Source organism: Vombatus ursinus, unplaced genomic scaffold (genome assembly GCF_900497805.2).
Source record: "Vombatus ursinus unplaced genomic scaffold, bare-nosed wombat genome assembly UNPS02014798.1, whole genome shotgun sequence".
Lineage (NCBI taxonomy): Eukaryota > Metazoa > Chordata > Mammalia > Diprotodontia > Vombatidae > Vombatus > Vombatus ursinus.
The window spans coordinates 8,776,977-8,798,830 of NW_020954576.1; the positions used below are offsets into that span (position 1 = coordinate 8,776,977).

At 38.2% G+C, this 21,854-nt stretch overlaps 1 protein-coding gene across 3 annotated transcripts in view; it reads left to right on the top strand.

Annotated features, from left to right (window-relative positions):
- LOC114049970 (putative thiamine transporter SLC35F3) overlaps nucleotides 1-21,854 on the top strand; it is a 527,549-nt gene that overhangs the window by 482,802 nt on the left and 22,893 nt on the right. For all 3 annotated transcript variants that reach the window (XM_027871462.1, XM_027871465.1, XM_027871464.1), the window contains exon 3: nucleotides 19,578-19,797. In XM_027871462.1, coding sequence (XP_027727263.1) covers nucleotides 19,578-19,797 — 220 coding nt within the window. The remainder of the gene's footprint in view (nucleotides 1-19,577; nucleotides 19,798-21,854) is intronic.

The window sequence follows — 21,854 nt, forward strand, 5'->3', positions numbered from 1 at the left end:
TTCTCATTGCAGCTTCTAGCTGATTTATTTGTCCCTAAATAGTAATTTCATGACTTTTTTCCATTTCCTCATTCCTCTTAATAGCTTTTGAGCCAGAACCTACAAATTCCATTTCATTCTGCCATAGATGTCTGCCATATTTTATAGCAAGTGGCTCTGATCCTTAAAAAAATCGAAAGAAGGCATAAGTATAATTTATGGCTTTAATTTCATATCGTATGCTGATAAAAATAATACTTGTACTACCTACCTCAAGAGTTGTTAAGAGAAAAAAGCAAGTCAATTCTAAAACACTATATTCGTGTGAATTATTATTGTGATTATACTGGTGTTTCTAGATCACAATTATAGTTTTTATAAATGCAATTTAAGTTTGTCCCCAAGGGAAAGTCTAATCTAAAAATTACTCTTCTAAATTCATTTTACTACTTTCCTTATACATCACTCAACTAGCATCCATTTATAAGAATGTAAACTGCAGAATTTTATTCAGAGGTTGGCACAGAACTCAGAGAGCATTTAGTCCAGCCCATACCTGATGAAGAATTTTGTAAAGTCTGTTGCCATCTATACACATTAGTATGGATGCAAGCATATTAGATTATATACTCCCAGTGGGAAGAGACTGAAGCACCTAGGATATGCTTTGTACATATTCAGTGTTCAATAAATTGAACAAATCAATCTACTGATTGGTTTGGTAATCTGGTAATTTATAGACCTTTAACTGTAATTAGATGTAACTATACCTTAGCAGAGAGATTTAAACCATAGGCATGAAAAAAATGAAAGATCTAGAGTCAGGGCACAAAATTCAGAGCTCTAGAGAATAAAGGAGCAAAGACTGTGTTTTCCTTTCCAAAACAAGCAAATCTAGTCCTCCCTAGTCAAGATTTGAAAATTATGCCCCATCCCACCTCTGGATGCAGAAGACTACTGTTGAAATCCTAAGTCTAACATTTACTATCTGTGTCATCTTGGGAAGCCACTTAAGCCCCATGGGCCTCAGTTTCCTCAAATAATAAATGAAGGGGCTGGACTAATGTGTCTTTCAAGGTCCTTTCAACTCTATATCTATGAGCCTATGTGTTATTGTTCACAGGAGGCTTCCTTATCTTCATTGTAAAACAAAATAGATACCTATCTTCCAAGGAAAGCAGAATTTTCTGTCACTTGAAATATGTGCATTTATAAAAGTTAACTTGAAAAATATCCTTTTTGATACCCATTCCCAGCATATTGCACCATAGGTGGCTGCATTTGTTTTAATATGAATTATTTTGATTATTTTCCTAATGTTGAACTGTCTTTGCATCCCTGCTATAAATCCAACTTGGTCATAATAAATAATGTCTTGAATGAATTGTTGTAGTCTATTTGACATGATTTCATTTCAAATTTCTGAACTGATATTGATTGATTATATTGGTCTATAGTTCTACTTCTGTGCTTTATCATTCCCTAGTTTTGTTGTTAGGACTTTATTTGTCTCATAAAAGATTTTGGGTGGCTCCATGCCTTACCCTAAAACCTAAATCTGATTCTCTCCCTATATTATTGCTAGATATTCCCCAAAACTATAGAATGAGAACTCCTATCACTATTCTTCTCTGAAGATTGAGTCACATCTTCCTGGCAACACTGTTTGATCAATTAGAGATATTATCTTTTTTTAAAAAATATTATTATTTATTTTAAACATTATTTTAGTTCTAAATCCTCTCCCTCCCACACTTCCCCCACCCACTGACAAAGCAAGCAATATATTAATATATTATCAATTATACAAGTGAAATCATGCAAAACATATTCCCACATTAGCCATATTGCAAAAGAAAGAAAAAGAAATACAAAGTGAGAAAATTATGCTTGTTTGCACTTAGAATTCTTTAGTTCTCTGGAAAGGGACAGCATTTTTCATGATGAGTCTTGGATCATTGTATTGATCAGGGTAGCTAAGTCTTTCATAATTGATCATCATTACAATTTTTCTGTTAATGTGTACAATGATCTCCTGGTTCTGCTCACTTCATTTTGCATCAGTTCATATAGGTTTTTCTAGGTTTTTTCTGAACCTCATCATCCCCCTCATCATTCCTTATAATACAATAGTATTCCATCACAATCATATACCACAACTTATTCAGCCATTCCATAATTGATGGGCATCCCCTGAATTTCTAATTCTATGCCACCACAAAAAGAGTTGCTATAAATATTTTTGTACATACAGGTCCTTTTCCTTTTTCCTTGCTCTCTTTGGGTTACAGACCTAGTAGTGGTATTGCTGGGTCAAAGGGTATGCACAGTTTTATAGCCCTTTGGATATAGTTCCAAATTGTTATCCAGAATGGTTGAACCAGTTCACAAATCCACCAATAGTTCATTCATGTACTTTTTTCCCACAACCCTTCTAGCATTTGTCATTTCTAATAGGTGTGAGGTGGTACCTCAGAGTGATTTTAATTCGCATTTCTCTAATTATTAGTGATTTAGAGTTTTTTCATATGACTATAGATAGTTTTGATTAGAAATAGATAGCTTTTTTTGAAAACTGCCCATTCATATTCTTTGACCATTTATCAATTGGGGAATGGATCTTATTTTTATGTATTTGAGTCAGTTCCCTATGTATTTGAGAAATGAGGCCTTTTCAGAGAAATTGGCAGTAAAATTTTTTGTAGTACTTTGTTGTCTTCAATACTTCTAACAAAATGTATTTTCCCCATTTCTTTTAATTAGGTCATTTTTTGTTTTCGTTTTGTCCAGATCATGATTGTCATTTCTGCCTTTTTTAACTTCAGCTGAAGCATAATAGATTCTACATCAGCCCCTAATTTTAAATCTGTATATGTATCTTTCTGTTTCAAGTGTGTCTCTTATAAACAACATATTGGATTCTGATTTCTAATCCATTCTGCTATCCACTTCTGGTCTATCGGTGAATTTATCCCATTCATATTCACCATTATAATTACTAACTGTACATTTCCTTCTATTCTATTTTCTTCTGTTTAGTCTTCCCTGTCTTCTTACCCTCTATCTTCTCAAAAGTTTGTTTTGCTTTAGAACACTGAGGAGAGATATGGTTACTGCTCCCTTGGTCTGTGCTCTGGTCTTGACCCAGGAAGGGCCCCTACTGTCCTGTAGCCACAGGTGTTATACCATTCCTTTTGACCCTAGAATTACGACCCAGAACTGCATATAGGCAATAGAGTTGCCAAATAGTACTGAGTCCTGCAGTCTGCCAGCAAAGGGTTCCCTCTAGTCTCTTTCTTACCAGTTCTCCAAACCCCTTACCATCTCTGGTCTGAGAGCTCTGGATGCTCCTGCCACTGTCACAGCTGCCTCCACCACTGGTGCTACCGTGGTGTGCACTCCAGGCCAGCTCCCACCACAGTGTCTCAGACCTCTCATTCTAACTTTCTAAGGTGTCTTGGACTGGAAAAAATGTCTCACCTTGACTTGTTTCTAGCTTTGCCATTCTAGAATTCAACGTGAGGTGTTATTTTAAAGTTGTTTAGAAGGGAATATTGGGAGAGTTTGGCTGGGTTGCTGTCTCTACTCCACCATCTTGGCTCCCAAGATATTATCTTTTTCTAGCCTACTGATTATATTAAAACCCAGCAAAACATCACTCCACTCGAGAATAAGTAGATTTAAGCCTTGCTTTTCCTGAAGTCGCCTCCCCATACTGGATTACCAGGAGTGTGGAAAATGATAGAAGAGATGAGTTAGCATTTTAGGAGTGGTGCCACTGAGATTATGTGAAGAGTTGAATGCAAAAGTAAGATGTGCATCGACCACATAAGATGTGTGCATACAGTGAATGGGGTCTTTAACATACAGACAGTTCAAGGGGAAGCATAGACACAGATATCTTTGGCATCTTGGTCACTTCTCTCTAAGTAAGATCAATATTTGCCTTGAGTGGAGCATGAGAAGGGGCCATGAATTTGGCCACTCTTTTCTCTTTTGAGAATGGGGGTACCAGACTAGAATTATATCTATTTACCTCTCTAAATGTTGCTGGTCTAAGAGCATGAGTCTCAGGTTCGTAAAGCCACTTCTCGGGCCAATGTCTCTTAGATGAGGGGAGTAAGGAAATAGATATGGAAAGAAAAAATCATTTATTAAACACCTAATATGTGCCAGTCTCTATTCTAAGTGCTTTACAAATATTATCTCATTTGATTCTCTTATCAGCCTTATGAGGTAGGTGCTGTTATTATCCCCATTTTATAGTTGAGGACACTGAGGCAGACAACACTTAAGTGATTTGCCCAGACTCACACAGCTAATAAATGTCTGAGGCTAGATTTGACTCAGGTGTTCCAGATTCTAGGCCCAGCATTCCATTTATTGCACTCACACACTCTGGCTTGAGTCCTTCCCACCAAATGCAAAAGATTATCACAAATAATGAATGCAAGTAAACCAACTTATCCAAACATCTAGAAAAAAGGATTTAGAAAAGTTCTATAAATTATGATGTACCAGAAAATACACACGAGTAAACGAACTCTTTAAATGGAAGAGCTGAGATATTACCTAAAGGAAAATTGTTCAAAGTTCATAGGGAGATAATCATCCAACATATTGAGATGCTGGTTTTTCCTTAAATGTTTGCATGAAAGTCTTTCTCTTTATCCTCCCTAGAGTTGGTACCAAATAAAATCTAGAACTATGAGTGCCCTCTCACAAAGGAGAAATAAAGAATGTCTCTCTTCTCCAGAATTCTCTCACCAACTCTACCTCTCACACATAGTGTCACATAAGTATTCTCTCCATCAATTAGGAAAGCCTCATTGGATTGATTGGAAACCTGGGTTACATTCTTCCCTTGGGCTGAAACTTTGCAAACCCTTACAAAAATCAGTGAAGGCAAGCTTAAAAGCTGTAACTATAGAGTTCAAACACAAATATCAGTACTTTAAAACAGCAAAGTGATTTTCTGGAGTCCCAGAACCTGTGGTTCTATTGAAACCAAAATAAAGCAAATGCCCATTAACACTGCATGCAATTGACATGTCACTATACCAAATATCATTTGATAAGATACTGCAGTAATAGCATAGCTAAGTACATGCTGGACCTAGCACATATATTACTTAAAAATATGTGAATATGTATGAGACATGACAATCATAACTTTACAAAGCAAATCATGGGTAACTAACAAGGCAAAACTAGCTAGCTGTAACAGTAACACTGTTAATAGGTCTACATAAAAATACAGTTTAACTGTAAGCATCAGTGAATATATAAAGCAATTAACAAATGGATGTTGCTAGGGTATGCACACAAAATATAGCCAAATGAACATAACAGCAATATAAGTTACAACCATTCTGAAACATGCAATATTTATCACATGCCACAATAAGTATATGTAGTTACACACAAAGGATGCTTTACATGGACTGACTCTAATATTGTCTCCCACACATGTGGATAACTATATCTTCAGGTTTACTTTAACATAATTTAGTCTAGTGATCTGTCTGATGAAAATTAATCATAATAATAAAACAACTAAGTGGTGCAATGGATAAAGCATTGGGTTTGGGATCAGGAAGACTCCTCTTCATAAGTTCAAATCTGACCTCAGATACTTATTAGCCATGTGACCCTGGGCAAGTCACTTCACCCTCTTTGCCTCAATTCTTCATCTATAAAGTGATCTGGAGAAGGAAATGGCAAACCACTCCAGTATCTTTGCCAAAAAAAAACAAACCAAAAAACAAAAACCCAAATGAGATCATGAAGGGTCAGACACAACTGAACAACAACAATTATTGAGGCGGAGGGAAAGCAGTGACTTGCTAGAGCTCTCCCCTAAACCCCTCCAAATACCTGTAAAAAATGGCTCTAAACAAATTCTAAAGCAGCATAACCCACAAAAAGACAGAGTGAAACAAATTTCCAACCTAAGACAGCCTGAATGGTTGATTGGAAAGGTATATTGTGCCAAGCTGGGAGAGAAGTGCAGTTTGGCATGGGCACGCAGGCTGCAGCGACCCTGGAGCAGGCCTCAGAGGACTGAATCTCAGGCAGCTGTGGCAGTTTCCAGACTTCTCAACCCACGAATGCCAAAGACAACTTAGAAGGTCAGTGGGAAAAGTCTGTGACTGCAGTGAGAAAAGAAGCTAGGTCTCAGCCACAAGTCCTGAGTGCGGGGCCACAGCTGTTTCCTGAGCTTCCAGCCAACAGACTGAGGGGGAATTGGTGGCTGATCAGAGGGAAATTGCAAGGATCTCTTTGCCAGTGCTGAGGCAGGAATCTCTTGCTTTGCCCATGCTTGGATCTGGGTCACAGTTCTGAGGGGTGGTCCTGGGGCAAGGAGGAGTGCTGGTGTGGTAGAGTTTGTTGTGGCTGTGGAGAGGAAACACCTCGCCCCTTATCATGGCACCTTGGAAGAATTGACACTTTTCAGGTCCTTAGAAGTATCTCTGAAAACAGCTGTACAAACCCCTGAAGCTTGGGACAGTACATTCTCCAAATTGGAAACAGACTCTTACCTTAACAAAGAGTTTAAAACTCAACTAATTGGTTGGGATCATGAGCAAGCAGCGCAAAAAGAGTCAGACTATATTATCTTACTTTGGTGACAAAGAAGATCAAAACATACAACCAGAAGAAGAAAACGAAGTCAAAGCTCCTACATCCAAAGCCTCCAAGAAAAATATGAATCAGTCCCAGGCCTTGGAAGAGTGCAAAAGGGATTTTGAGAAGCAAGTAAGAGAAGTAGAGAAAAACCTGGGAAGAGAAATGAGAGTGATGCAAGAAAATCATGAAAAGCAAGTTAACAGCTTGCTAAAGGAGACCCAAAAAAATACTGAAGAAAATAGCACCTTAAAAAATAGCCTAACCCAAATGGCTAAAGAGCTCCAAAAAGCCAATGAAGAAAAGAATGCCCTAAAGAGCAAAACTGGACAAATGGAAAAGGAAGTCCAAAAGATTACTGAAGAAAATACTTCCTTAAAAATTAGAATAGAGCAGTGACTTTATGAGGAATCAAGACACTGTAAAACAAATCCAAAAGAATGAAAAATTAGAAAACAATATGAAATATCTCATTGGAAAAACAACTGACCTGGAAAATAGATCCAGGAGAGAGAATTTAAAAATCACTGGACTATCTGAAAGCCATGATCAAAAAAAGAGCCTAGACATCATCTTTCAAGAAATTATCAAGGAAAACTGCCCTGATATTTTAGAACCAGAGGGCAAAATAGAAATTGAAAGAATCCACTGATCTCCTCCTGAAAGAGATCGCCAAAGGAAAACTCCTAGGAATATTGTAATCAAATTCTAGAGTTCCCAAGTCAAGGAGAAAATATTACAAGCAGCCAGAAAGAAACAATTCAAGTATTGTGGAAACACAATCAGGATAACACAAGATTTAGCAGTTCTACATTAAGGTACAGCAGGGCATGGAATATAATATTCCGGAGGGCAAAGGAGATAGGATTACAACCAAGAATCACCTACCCAGCAAAACTGAGCATAATTCTTCAGGGGAAAAAATGGTCATTCAGTGAAATAGAGGACTTTCAAGCATTCTTGATGAAAAGACCAGAGCTGAATAGAAAATTTGAATTTTCAATACAAGACTCAAGTGGAACATGAAGAGGTAAACAGGAAAGAGAAATCATAAGAGACTTATTAAGGTTGAACAGTTTATATTCCTGAATGGAAAGATGATATTTGTAACTCATGAGACCTTTGTCAGTATTAGGGTAGGTGGAGGAAAAAATTATATGTATGTATGTATGTAGATAGATAGATAGATAGATAGATAGATAGAGGGTACAGGGTGAGTTGAAGATGAAGGGGTCATATCTGGAGAATAAAATTAAGGGGTGAGAGAGGATTATACTAGGAGAAGGATACAGGGAAAGATAGAACAGAGTAAATTATCTCACAAAAAAACAGAAAAGAAAAGGCTCTTACAGTGGAGGGGAAATGGGGGGAGGTGAGAGGGAATGAGTGAATTTTATTCTCATAAGATTTGACTTAAGGAGGGAATAATATACACACTCAATTGGGTATGGAAATCTGTCTTACTCTACAGGAAAATAGGAGGGGAAGGGGACAAGAGAGTAGGGGGATGATAGAGAGGAGGGCATATTGGGAAAGGGGGTAATCAGAAGCAAATACTTCTGAGGAGGGACAGGGTCAAAAAAAAAGAATAGAATAAATGGGGGGGTGGGATAGGATTAAGGGAAATAGAGTTAGTTTTTCACAACATGTCTACTGTGGAAGTGTTTTGCATAACTGCACGTGAATAGCCTATATTGAGTTGCTTGCCTTTTCAATGAGGGTGGGTAGGGAGTGATGAGGGGAGAAAATTTGGAACCCAAAGTTTTAAAAACACATGTTTAAAAAAAATGTTTTTACATGCAACTGGGAAATAAGAAATACAGGAAATGGGGTACAGAAATCTATCCTGCCCTACAGGAAAATAGAAGGGGAAGGGAGGGAGAGATAGCAGGGAAAGCAGACTAGGGGAAGGGGTATTCAGAATGCATGCCATCTTGGGGTGGGGAAAGGGGTGAGATGGGGTGAAAATTTGGAACTCAAAATCCTGTGGAAGTAAATGTTGAAAAATAAAAATAAAAATAAGAATAAAAAAACCAATTATTATTGTTATTATCATCACATAGCACTCAAAGTTTTGCAAAACACTTTAAAATTTTCTTGTTTGGTCCTCACAACAGCCCTAGGAAGTAGGTGCTATGATTATTCCCATATTTCAGATAAAGAAACTGAGGCAGGCAAAGGTTAAAAGATTTACCTAATATCACATAGCTAGCAAGTGTCTGAGGCTGGATTTGGTCTCAAGTCTTCCTGACTCCAGGTCTATCGCTCTGTCTACTTTGTTACTTAACTACTCCAATTCCCTAGTTTCTTTGACAAAGGAACTCTCTGCTCCTATAACTTAACTAGCAGATGAAATGGACTGACTGAGGGGGCAGAGCCAAGATAGCAGAATAAAAGCAGTGACTTGCTTGAGCTCTCCCCCAAACCCCTCCAAATACTTGTAAAAAATGACTCTAAACAAATTCTAAAGCAGCAGAACAAACAAAAAGACAGAGTGAAACAAATTTCCAGCCCAAGACAACCTAGATGGTTGATTGGAAAGGTATATCGCACCAGTCTGGGAGAGGAACGAGGTTTTTGGCATGGGCACGCAACCTCAGCAAACCTGGAGCAGGCCTCAGAGACCTGAATTACTGGCAGCTCTGGCGGTTTCCAGACTTCTCAACCCATGAATGCCAAAGATGACTTAGAAGGTCAATAGGAAAAGTTTGTGTCTTCAGTGTAAGAGAGAAGCCAGTCCCAGCCCCAGTCCCCAAGTGTGGCCCCAGGGCAGTGGCTGCCTCCTGAACTTCTGGCCCACAGACTGAGGGGGAATTGGGAATAAAGTGACTGATCAAAGGGGGACTGCAGGGATCTCTCTGCTGGTGCAGGATTCTCTTACTTTGCCTGTGCTTGAATCTGGGTCACAGTTCTGGGTAGCAGTTCTGGGGCGGAGGAGTGCTGGCATGGTGGAGTTTGTAGTGGCTGTGGAGAGAGAATACTCCTCACAGTTCCAAGACAGAAAAGAGTACTTGTCGTCACTCATAGACCAGAACACAGGCCAGGAAAGGAGTAAACACCTCGCCCTTGATCATAGCACCTTTGAAGAACTGAAAATTTAACAGGTCCCTGGAAGTATCTCTGAAAACAGTTGCACAAAGCCCCTGAAGCTTGGAACAGTACATTCTCCACACTGTAAGCAGACTCCTACCTTAACAAAGAGTTTATAACTCAAGTAATTGACTGAGATCATGAGCAAGCAGCAAGAAAAGAGTCAGACTGCAGAATCTTACTTGATGACAAAGAAGATCAAAACATCTAACAAGAAGAAGACAACACAGTCAAAGCTCTTACATCCAAAGCCTCCAAGAAAACTACGAATTGGTCCCAGGCCATGGAAGAGCTCAAAAAGGATTTTGAGAAGCAAGTAAGAGAAGTAGAGGAAAAACTGAGAGTGATGCAAGAAAATCATGAAAAAAAAGTCAACAGCTTGCTAAAAGAGACCCAAAAAAATATTGAAGGAAATAACACCTTGAAAATAGCCTAACTCAAATGACAAAAGAGGTCCAAAAAGCCAATGAGGGGAAGAATGCCCTAAAAAGCAAAATTGGACAAATGGAAAAGGAAGTCCAAAAGCTTACTGAAGAAAATGCTTCCTTAAAAATTAGAATGGAGCAATTGGAAGCTAGTGACTTTATGAGAAATCAAGATACTGTAAAACAAATCCAAAAGAATGAAAAAATAGAAAACAATGAAATATCTCATTGGAAAAACAACTGACCTGGAAAATAGATCCAGGAGAGAGAATTTAAAAATTATTGAACTATCTGAAATCCATGATCAAAAAAAGAGTCTAGACATCATCTTTCAAGAAATTATCAAGGAAAACTGCCCTGATATATTAGAACCAGAAGACAAAATAGAAATTGAAAGAATCCACTATCATCTCCTAAAAGAGATCCCCAAAGGAAAACTCCTAGGAATGTTGTAGGCAAATTCCAGAGTTCCCAGGTCAAGGAGAAAATATTGCAAGCAGCCAGAAAGAAAAATTCAAGTATTGTAGAAACACAATCAGGATTTGAGCTCCGGCCTTAGAGTCAGGAGGACCTGAGTTCAAATCCAGCCTCAGACACTTGACACTTACTAGCTGTGTGGCTCTGGGCAAGTCACTTAACCCCCACTGCCTCACCAAAAAGTCAAAAAAAAAAACCACACTCAGGATAACACAAGATTCAGCAGCTTCTACATTAAGGGACTGCAGGGCTTGGAATATAATATTCTGGAGGGCAAAGGAGATAGGATTATAACCAAGAATCACCTACCCAGCAAAACTGAGCATAATCCTTCAGGGGAAAAACTGGACATTCAGTGAAATAGAGGACTTTCAAGCATTCTTGATGAAAGGACCAGTGCTGAACAGAAAATTTGACTTTCAAATACAAGACTCAAGTGGAACATGAAGAGATAAACAGGAAAGAGAAATCATAAGAGACTTATGAATGTTGAACTGTTTACATTCCACATGGAAAGATGATATTTGTAACTCATCAGTCCTTTGTCAGTATTAGAGTAGTTGGAGGGGAAAAAATTATATGCATGTATATACAGATAGATAAATAGAGGGCACAGGGTGAGTTGAAGATGAAGGGGTGATATCTGGAGAATAAAATTAAGGGGTGAGAGAGGATTATACTAGGAGAAGGAGACAGGGAGAGGTAGAATGGAGTAAATTATCTCACATAAGACAGACAAGAAAAGACTTTTACAGTGGAGAGGAAATGGAGGAAGGTGAGAGGGAATGAATGAATTTTATTCTCATCAGATTTGGCTTAAGGAGAGAATAACATACACACTCAATTGGGTATGGAAATCTATTTACCCTACAAGAAAATAGGGGGGAATGGGACAAGAGAGCAGGAGGATGATAGAGGGGAGGGCAGATTGGGGGAAGGGGTGATAAGAAGCAAATACTTCTAAGGAGGGACAAGGTCAAAAGAGAGACTAGAATAAAAGGGGGGCAGGATAAGATGAAGGGAAATAAACTTAATTTTTCACAACATGACTGCTATGGAAGTGTTTTGTATGACTACACATGTATAATTTGTATTAAATTGCTTGCCTTCTCAATGAGGGTGGGTGGGAAGGGAGGAAGAGAGAAAATTTGGAACCCAAAACTTTAAACACAAAAATTTTTTTTAAAAAATTGTTTTCACATGCAACTGGGAAATAAGATATACAGGAAATGGGGTATAGAAAGCTATCCTGCCCTATAGGAAAATTGAAGGGGAAGGGGATAAGAGAAGGGAGGGAGAGATAGAAGAGAGGACAGATTAGGAGAAGGGGTACTCAGACGAGTGGGGGGAAGGATGAGTAGGGGGAAGGATGAGATGGGGAGAAAATTTGGAATTCAAAATCTTGTGGAAGTGACTGTTGAAAACTAAAAATAAATTAATTAATTAAAAAAAGAAAAAGAAAAAATAAATGGACTGACCACTGTGATCATTATAGATTTGTTTTCTACACCCAGGCTGGAAAAAGAATCAGTTTATGTGCGCTATGGGTTGTATTTGCTTACCAGAAATCTCTCTAGAAGTTCTAGGAAAGAAAGGAATGACCACTGGGTTCAGTGCCCTATAACAATATATGTAGTCTCTTTCACTAGAAACAGCACTTTCAAAGACCATAACAGATTCAGAGAGTGTTTGTACAACAATGGTACTTTTGCTCCACATTTCTCTAGATGAGTGTCTATCATTTCTTTGTACCTGCTCATTAGAAAATCCAATCAACCTTCCCATGGGCAAAAGGTAATTATGGTGAATAGTCTTTATAGACCTCCTCCACTCTCTGGGGCTAATTCGTAGACAGGCAAGTTTTCCACTTTCTCAAAAACTTCATATGGGTTAGCTTTTTATCACTCAGCTAAATTGTGAGTCCCTTGAAAGCCAAGGTTTCTCAAAAGTACCATAGGCCCTATGGTGATAGAGGATGCTGACCCAAACCCAATGGTAAACCAGTGGGCATGGTGAGGCTTGAATCTTGTTTCCATCCCTGGCCCTCACATGATTTGTGAAATGAGTTAGATGAATAGGGCTTTGGTAATTCCAATTTTTTGGCAACGTCTAAAGCACTAAAGTCTGCTATAAGTCAAATGCAGGCTGTCTTCTGTCATTGAGGCCACATTAATATGTTGATCTTGGCTACATCAGTGTCACACAACTTTTATGTCACACTATTTGATCTGATGTTTGCTGTCCTTGGTGACCACAATGAAAAGTTAGGTAATATTGTCTTTAGTCATCTTCATAGCTGACTCAGTGGCCAAGAGGAATTCAATGATGCCATAGGAAGGATCATGAGGATGCATATAGTCAGTCAGCAGAGTACTAGTTACAAAAAGAAAAGACAAATCCTATGGGAAGGCAACATCCTGCTAAGAGTAGCAAAACAATCCTATGTCATTCAAATCTGAAGAATCAAGAAATAGGCTATTTTCCCAAACTCTATATTCAGGACATGACAGTCTCCAAGACTGACAAATAGTATTTACTTCTGGTGACTAATGTCTAGGAACAAATACTACTTCTAGAAGGAGAATAGAAAGCCTCTCTAGGGATTACAAAGTCAAGGATACAAAATGGAAGACCTTATATAAGCAAGTGCTATTTTCTTCCTTGCTGGAAATTTATGTGAGAGGGTTTTCAGAAGGAAAAGGAAGTTTTGGAATGACTATGAATAATTATAAAGGGCAGCTGGGTGGTAGAGTGGATAGAGTACTGGGCTTGGAGTCAGAAAGACTTATCTTCATGAATTCAAATCTGGCCTCAGACACTTACTAGCTGTGTGATCCTGGGCAAGTTGCTTACCACTGTTTGCCAATGAGTTGGAGAAAGAAATGGCAAACCACCCCAGTGTCTTTGCCAAGAAAACCCTAAGTGGGATCACAAAGGGTTGAATATGACTGAAACAACTTAACAATGAATAACAATAACTCATATATATATATAGTACTTGAAATTTAACAAATTTCTTTCTTTCCAACTACTCCATAAGGTAGTTGATGCAAATAAAATCAAAAGATTATATCATAAATTTAGATCTGGAAAAGACCTCCAAGGTCATGTGTTCCAACGTCATCATTTGACAGATTAGGAAACTAGGCAAGTCACTTATTCTGTATTGACCTTAAAAAGTCATGCAGGAAGTTTGTATTAGAGGCAGGATATGAACCCAGATCCTTTGACTCCAAATCCAGCCCTTTTCAGTGCACCATAATGAAGAGGAAACTGAGGCCCTGAAAAATTAACTGACTTCTCCCGGTCACACAACTAGGAAGTGTCTGGAGTTAGAACTCAAACTTGGATCTCCTGTGTCTGAACTTTAGTAACATTCCCGTTATGCCATGCTAGAAGCTAATTGTTGGTCCTCTGGATTTAAAAAATGAAAATTGAAATTTTTTGGTTTTATATCACCTTTATTTCCCAACATATCCTTCATACATGCACACGCATACATTCACAGATACAGAGAGAGAGAGAGAGAGAGACTCATCCCTTATAACAAAAAAGAAAAATAATGAGGGAAGTAGGCAAACTGGTAAAACTAGCTGATACATCATCAGTCATCTGACAATATATGCTATGTCTCACCTTCAAAGTCTCCACCTCTGCAAAGAAAAAAACAGGAACATTCTCATATTTTTTTTCTTTGGGACCAAGCTTGGTCATTATAATTACATAGTATGCAATTTAAATTTTTGTTGTTTTCATTGCAGTTCTTTTCCATTTGTATTATTGTAGTCATTATACATATATATGCATTATATATATGTATATATACATATATATAGTGTTTTTTGGATCTCCCTATTTCTCTTTGCATAAATTTATATGTCTTCCCCAGTCCCTACATTCTTCACATTCAACATTTCTTTACAACATATTAATATTCCATTGCATTCATGTACCACACTTTGTTTAGCTATTCCCCAATTGATGGGCATCAACTTTGTCTCCAATTCTTTTCTACTATAAAAAAAGTACTGCTTTAAATATTTTGGTATACATTAGGCTTTTCTTTTTCTCTTTGATCTCCTAGAAGAATATGAATGGCAGCAGAATTTTGGGTCAAAAAATATTAATCCAATTCCAGATTGATTTATAGCTTCACCAGAAGAGTGTCTGTCTTTCCACAACTCTTTCAACATTGACCATTCCCATCTTTTGTCATCTTTGCCAAATTGCTGAGTGTGAGATAAACACAGAGTTGTCTTGATTTGCATTTCTTTTATTTTTAGTGATTTGGAGTAATTTTTCATATGGTTGTTATTGTTGTACAGTTGTTTTAGTTAGGTCCAGCTCTTCATGACCCCATTTGGAGTTTTCTTGGCAAAGATACTGTAGGTGTTTGCCATTTCCTTCTCCAGCTCATTTTACAGATGAGGAAACTTAGGCAAACAAAGTTAAAAGACTTCCCTAGGGTCACACAACTAGTAAGTATCTGAGGCCAGATTTGAACTTGAGTCTTTCCGGACTCGAGGCCCAGCACTCTATCCACTGTGCTACCTAGCAGTTAGTAGGCAAACACTACTTAAAGAAAAAGAAAAGGTGGTATCTTAGAATAAAATTTGAATGTCAAAACCAGGCCTGTGGATACAGAAATGAAAGTCTATTGGCCACAGATAAAGTGCATTAAACCAATATGTAAGTTTCCAGTCATATCAGAGATGACCTCCACAACAGACATCCCAGCTCATACCAGCTATGACACAGGAAGAAGAGCAGGGAAGGAGCCCAATAATCCAACAATAAAAATACTTAAGGCCTCTAATGACTATATACAAATGAATGATCTTGATGTTAAACCAAATATACTATCTACTTCTTAATTCAAGGAAGTTAATTAGACCTCATAAGTATAATTGAGATGGGATAGGACATGGGACTGGTGGACTTTATGCAAAAGATGGTTCTTCAGCTGTATCTTAATGGAAAAGAAAACAGAGGAATAAGAAAGGAAGGCATTCCAGGCATGTGGCTAAAAGCAGAAGATGGAACATCGTGGGTAAGGATCAGAGAGAAGCCCAACTTGGCTAAACGGCAGGACAAAGCAAGAACAATAATATACATTGAGGCTGGAAAATGAAATTGGGGCCAAGTTGTGAAAGGTTGTAAAAGCTAACCAGAGTTTATATTTTATACTAGAAGCAATAGGAAGCCACTGGAATTTATTGAATTGGGGAGTGTCATGGTCACCGTCAAGATATACCCTTAAGGAAAATCACTTTGGCAGCAGTGTGAAAGATTGATTACATTAGATTGTGTTGTGATGGAATACTACTGTGCTATAAGAAATGATGAGCAGGTTGATTTTAGAAAAACCTGGAATGTCTTACATGAAATAATGAAGAGTGAAATGAACAGAACCAAGAGAAAGTTGTACATAGTAATATTGTTCTAAGAACAATTTTGAATGACTAAGCCATTTTAAGTATTATAAATGCTCAAACTACAAAGGAACTATGAAGGAAGATGCAATCCACATCCAGAGAAAGAACTGATAAATAGAATTATATGCATATATAATGGTTTTACATATATATTAATATCTAATAGTAGCCTTCTCTAGGGTAGGGTGGGGAGGGAGAGGGGAAAAATATAAATACACAGCAGGGAACAGAAGAAAACTTGGAAAGAGAAACAGAAAAACAGTATAAATGATGAAAATGATGTCTAGTATTTATTACATAATTTCTCAAAAAAAGTAAACAGTGTGAAATGGAAACACATGGTTTTATATTGAATCCTCTTTTTGCTGTGGCCATGAAAATGTTCTGTTTTTTGTCGTTGTATTTAAGTTCAAAAAATGAAAGTATATATATATATAAATATATACATATATATATATACATATATATTTTTTAAATTTTGTGAGCTCCTTGAGGGAAGGGACAGTCTTTTGCCTCTTTTTGTATCCCCAGTGCTTAGTATAATGCCTGACACATTGTTGTTATTTAGCCATTTCAGTTGTAACCAACTCTCCATGACCCCATTTGGGGGTTTTCTTGGCAAAGATACTGGAGTGCTTTGACATTTCCTTCTCCAGCTCATTTTACAGATAAGGAAACTGAGGCAAACAGGGTTAAGTGACTTGCCCAGGGTCACACAGTAGCAAATGTCTGAGGTCAGATTGAGTCTTCTGACTTCAGGCTCAGTAACTCTGTCTACTGTGCCACCTAGCTGCCTTCCTGGAACATAGTAGGTCCTAAATAAATGCTTATTGATCAATTTGAAGATGAACTGGAGTGGGAAGGAAGGAAGAAATGAAGGAAATAAGCATTTATTAAACAATTACTATGTGTCAGCCCCTGTGCACATATTTTCTCATTTAACCTCACAACAACTCTAGGAGGTAGGTGCTATTTTATCCCCATTTTACAGTTGAGGAAAATGAAGCAGACAGGTTAGATGACCTGTCCATGATTCCATAGCTCATAAGTATCTGAGACCAGATCTGAACTCGGGCCTTCGTGATCGCAGGCCCAGAATTCTATCCTATGTTTCACAAGTGGGGAAAGACTTGATGCTAGGAGACCAGTTAGAAAACCATTGCAAATAATTCGAGCATGGTATAGTGGAAATATCCCTGAACTGGGTGAGTTGAAGTCCTGACTCTGTCACTTACTAGTTTCCACAAGTCATTTAGCCTCTCAAAGTCATTTTTTTCCATCTGTGAAATGGGGATAATACCTACCCTGTTGTATCCCACAAGGTCATTGTAAGCATCGAATGAGTTAATAGTGGTAGAAGTGCTTTTTATCCAATGATGAAGGACTGTGAAGATGTAAGCAATCAGGCAGAAGCTGAGAGTCTGGAATCTGCCTGTAAATGTTGATTAAAGAGTATCACACACTGCACAGCTTAACAAAACCCTCTGCTCTTTCTCACTTCAGTTTAATGCATTTTGTGTTTCTATTGTCAGTTATCCATAGCTGAGTAACAAAGGGAGGCAGATGGCATTTTAGACTGATGGCAGCTATAAACAAAGATTTGTTTGACACCAACCAAGTTCCCCAAGAGTCTGCTTTTGACTCATGTTTTCATTTGCCCCTTTACCACATTCTTACATAATATCATGAGCCATACTCAGTCCCTGAATATGTTTAATGTGCTCTAGGAATGGTTCCTCCTGTGCCCTCTTCCTTTATCTGTTCCTCCATGATATAGCAATTCATTTTAGTGTCTTGGAAAACACTTTGACTGCTAGCTCTTGCTGTCCCTTGGCCATGTAGATCAGCATGATATGACTGAACTTCTGGCCTTCCAATCAGCATTTGTGATCCTGTACCACTAATCCTGGCAAGCGTAATATTCTAACATGCCCTTGTGTTCCTTCCCCTTCCCATCAAAAACCCTTAGCCCTAGTATTCCCACAGACAGTCAGCCCGCAATTTTCTCCAGGCCAAGCCTTTCCCTGATAAGTTTTCATTACAACTAATATCACCATGCCCCCTTGCAAAAGTCCTTTTCCTGGCCATGGGAGTTTGCTTTCTGACATCATTAGTTTTCACTTTCCCAAACTTAAATAATTCTTCCCTATAAAATGGAACTCCAGCACCCACTTGCATCACCCTTTCCTTACATCCCACTCCAATAGCATTCATTTCTATGCCCTACTCACTCTTCATAAACTCTTTTGTCATGATGGTGATGGAGGTATGGAAAAGCATCTTCTGAAATTTCTGCCCCCTTACTGATGGACCCGAAATATGTGAGAAGCCACATCACAATAAAACTTACATGTGAATTTCACCAAATGTAATAGAATTGCATGAGACTCACCCCCACCTAATCACAAAGGCAAGCCTCAATGAGACAGACACTCCAGAGAGATGCGGTTTCAGATAGGAATCAAATGCAAAATATCCCTTCTGAGAAGACAAGCATTTTGTTGACTATGCAAGCAGCAGCACTTCTGGTTACACTCACCTCTCTCTTTAGAAGCGAAGTAGAATAATTGATAGTATACTGAACTTGGAGTCTGGAACATCTGACATCACTGTCAGCCTCAGATACTTACTATCTGTGTGGTCTTGGACATATTATTTGACCTCTATGTGCTTCAGTTTCTTCTTCTGTAAAATGGGAATAATAGTAACATCTACATCATAGAGTTATGAGATTCAAGTATGAAATTAATAATAATTAATAATAGCTAGCATTTACATAGCTCTTTAAAGTTTGCAAAGTACTTTACATATGTTATCTCACTTGATCCTCACAACCATCCTAAGAGATAGGTGCTATTACCATCCACAATTTACAGATGAGGAAACTGAGGCAAAGGTTAAGTGACTTGCCCAGGATCACACAGCTAGCAAGTATCTAAAGCCAGATTTACGCTGAGGTCTTCCTAACTCCAGGTCCAGTGCTCTATCCATTACAGCCTGTCAAAAATATGTATGTAAACCACTTAATAAATATTTTTATTACCATTTTTGTTGTTGATATTGTTGTCATTGTTGTTGTTATTATGGCTTGGGGAATCAGTTGAGATAATCCCAGTATTCAGGGTAATATATTAGAAGGTGCACTGGATACAGTCAGAAAATCTGGCTTTGGTTCCCAACTCTGCCACTTACTGCCACTAGCTATGTGACCTTGGGCAAGTCACCCTCAGCTTCATCATGGGGAAATGAGAAGGAGTTGAGCTAAATGATTTCTAAGGTTCCCTTGCAGCCACAACATTATATGATTCACTTCTATTTAAAACAACCTATTCGAGGCTTTCTGTGAACAGAAAAAAAACATACAAGTGGTTCAAGTGTGTTAATTTGCTGAGGACTGACATAGTAGGTCAATCAGCTTCAAGAAGAAGGCATCAAAGAAAGGTTCCCTATAGATGGAAAAAAAGAAGATGGGAATGGAGAGAGAGGAGGGTTGGTTCTCTATCTAGACATGTAATAACTCTCTGCCTCTCTCCCATTGTTTTAGGGAATGCTGTCGATTTTTTGGAGACAATGGCTTGACAGTGAAGGTGTTTTTTACCAAGGCAGCTCCCTTTGGCGTTCTTTGGACACTCACAAACTACCTATACTTACATGCAATAAAGAAAATAAATACTACGGATGTATCCGTGTTGTTCTGCTGCAACAAAGCCTTTGTGTTCTTGCTCTCATGGATCGTTCTCAGGGACAGGTTCATGGGAGTGAGGGTAAGTTTGCTATTCTCTGTCTTCCTCCCTCATTTGGCAGTGTCAGCCAAAACCTGCCCACTGCCTTGCTTAGCCCCCACTGCTGGACCACAAGCATGGGCTACTAACCACTTTTTCTGTTAAGAATAAAAGGCAAAGAATTAGAATGCCTGTTACATCTTACAAACTTCCTCACTTGCAAACTACATAGACAAGCATTTCATTTCAAGTGTTTCAGCCACTGGATGCTGACTGTGCCCAGCATTGCACCAATGTTGGGCAAGGGAATAGTCATCCACCCTCGTTGCTTGCTTACCTACTTCACAGGCAGCTGGCTGGTCCAGGGTGTAACAAGATCAATAACTTGTGTCTCTGTGCCTTGCAAGGCTATTGATCAATCTTTACCCATTCATTTTTTATTAGGAATCACTGGACTGTGACTCCCTGAAAAACAATCCTTTTTGCAACTACATTGAGGCCTTTTTAGCTCCTATTCCATGTAACTCCTAGATTGTGTTTGCAGGTCCTAAGAGGAGGTCAAACTTTCCAACAAAAGTGGTTACCTTCATGGAAGTCTGATTCTGATGTTCCAGCTTTCCACTGCTCCCACCAAACCCAGTGAAGAAATAAAGTCCCTAAAATGATTGTATATTCTCATAGCCAAGACTCCAAAAAGTACACATAAAACCAGTCTTTAGCAAAATTTTTCTAATAAGGTGTTATGTAAAATATAATTAATGCACAATTAAGTATCAGCATCAATGAAGAGATATATTTTTGAAATGAAAAAAGACCAGGGATTTTAATGGAACGCAAATTTGCTAAGAGAAAACAATGTGATGTGGCAGCCAAAAAAAAAAAAAAAAACGAACTAATGCAAGCTTAGGGTGCATTGATGGATATATTGTGCCCCAACTGCTCTGTATTAGTCAGATGACATTAGGAATATTTTGTTCAATTAGGAGCACCACTAACAAGCTGGAGCACATCTAGAGTTGATCATGACAGTGAATAGACTTGGGGGAAAAGTATTATATTAACATTGGCTGAAGTAACTAGGGATGTAAAATCTGGAAAAGAGAAGTCTTAGGGAAGACATGAGAGCTCTCTTCATATATTTGAAGGACTGTGGTATAGAATGGGGATGAAGTATGATGCCTAGCCCCAAGAGTTAGAACTAGGATATAATTCTGAAACTCTTTTGTATCTTAGACATTTTGTATCAGTGTGGTGAAACCTGTGGATTCTTAATAATAATAATAATAATAATAAGCATTTATATGACACTTTAAGGTTTATAAGGCACTGTACATACTCATTTGATCCTCACAACAATGCTGTGAGTGAAGTGCTTTTATTATCCCCATTTTACAGTTGAGGAAACTAAGCCCGAGACTGAGAAGGGCCACACAAGGTCACACTGCTGCTGGTAAATACCAGAGGCAGGATTTGAACTCAATTCTTCTTGACTAAGTCCAACACTTTTACTCACTTTAGCCGGAACCTAGCTCCTTCTAATTTTTTTTAATGCATAAAATAAAATACATAGGGTTACAAAGGAAACAATTACACTGAAATATAATTACCAAATTTTTTAAAAGTTCACAGACCCCACATTAAGAAACTAAACTAAGATCAATGGATAGAAATTATAGGGAGGCAGATCTGGGCTTAATATAAACTTATTAACAATTAGAGCTATCCAAAAATAGAACCAGCCCCCTCATAAGGTAGTGACTTCTCTGTGACTAATGTTACAGGTCTTTAAGCAGAGGCTGGATAGCCACCTGTCAGTGATAACATAGAGGGAAATCTCGAATGAGATAGAGAGTTGGACTGAGTGAGCTCAGAGTTCTTTTCCAAATTTAAGAATCCAAGATTTTAGTCTTGAAAAGCCTTTAAGCCTTCCCTCAATAGGAGAAGAGAGTCTGTAGACTTTCTGGTAGAAGGGAGAATTGGTTGACCCTCTACAAGTTTTGCTCTAGTAATCTGGCAGGAGATATCACTGCCTCACCAAGCAAAAACAAAAGGTAGATAGATAGATAGATAGATAGATAGATAGATAGATAGATAGATAG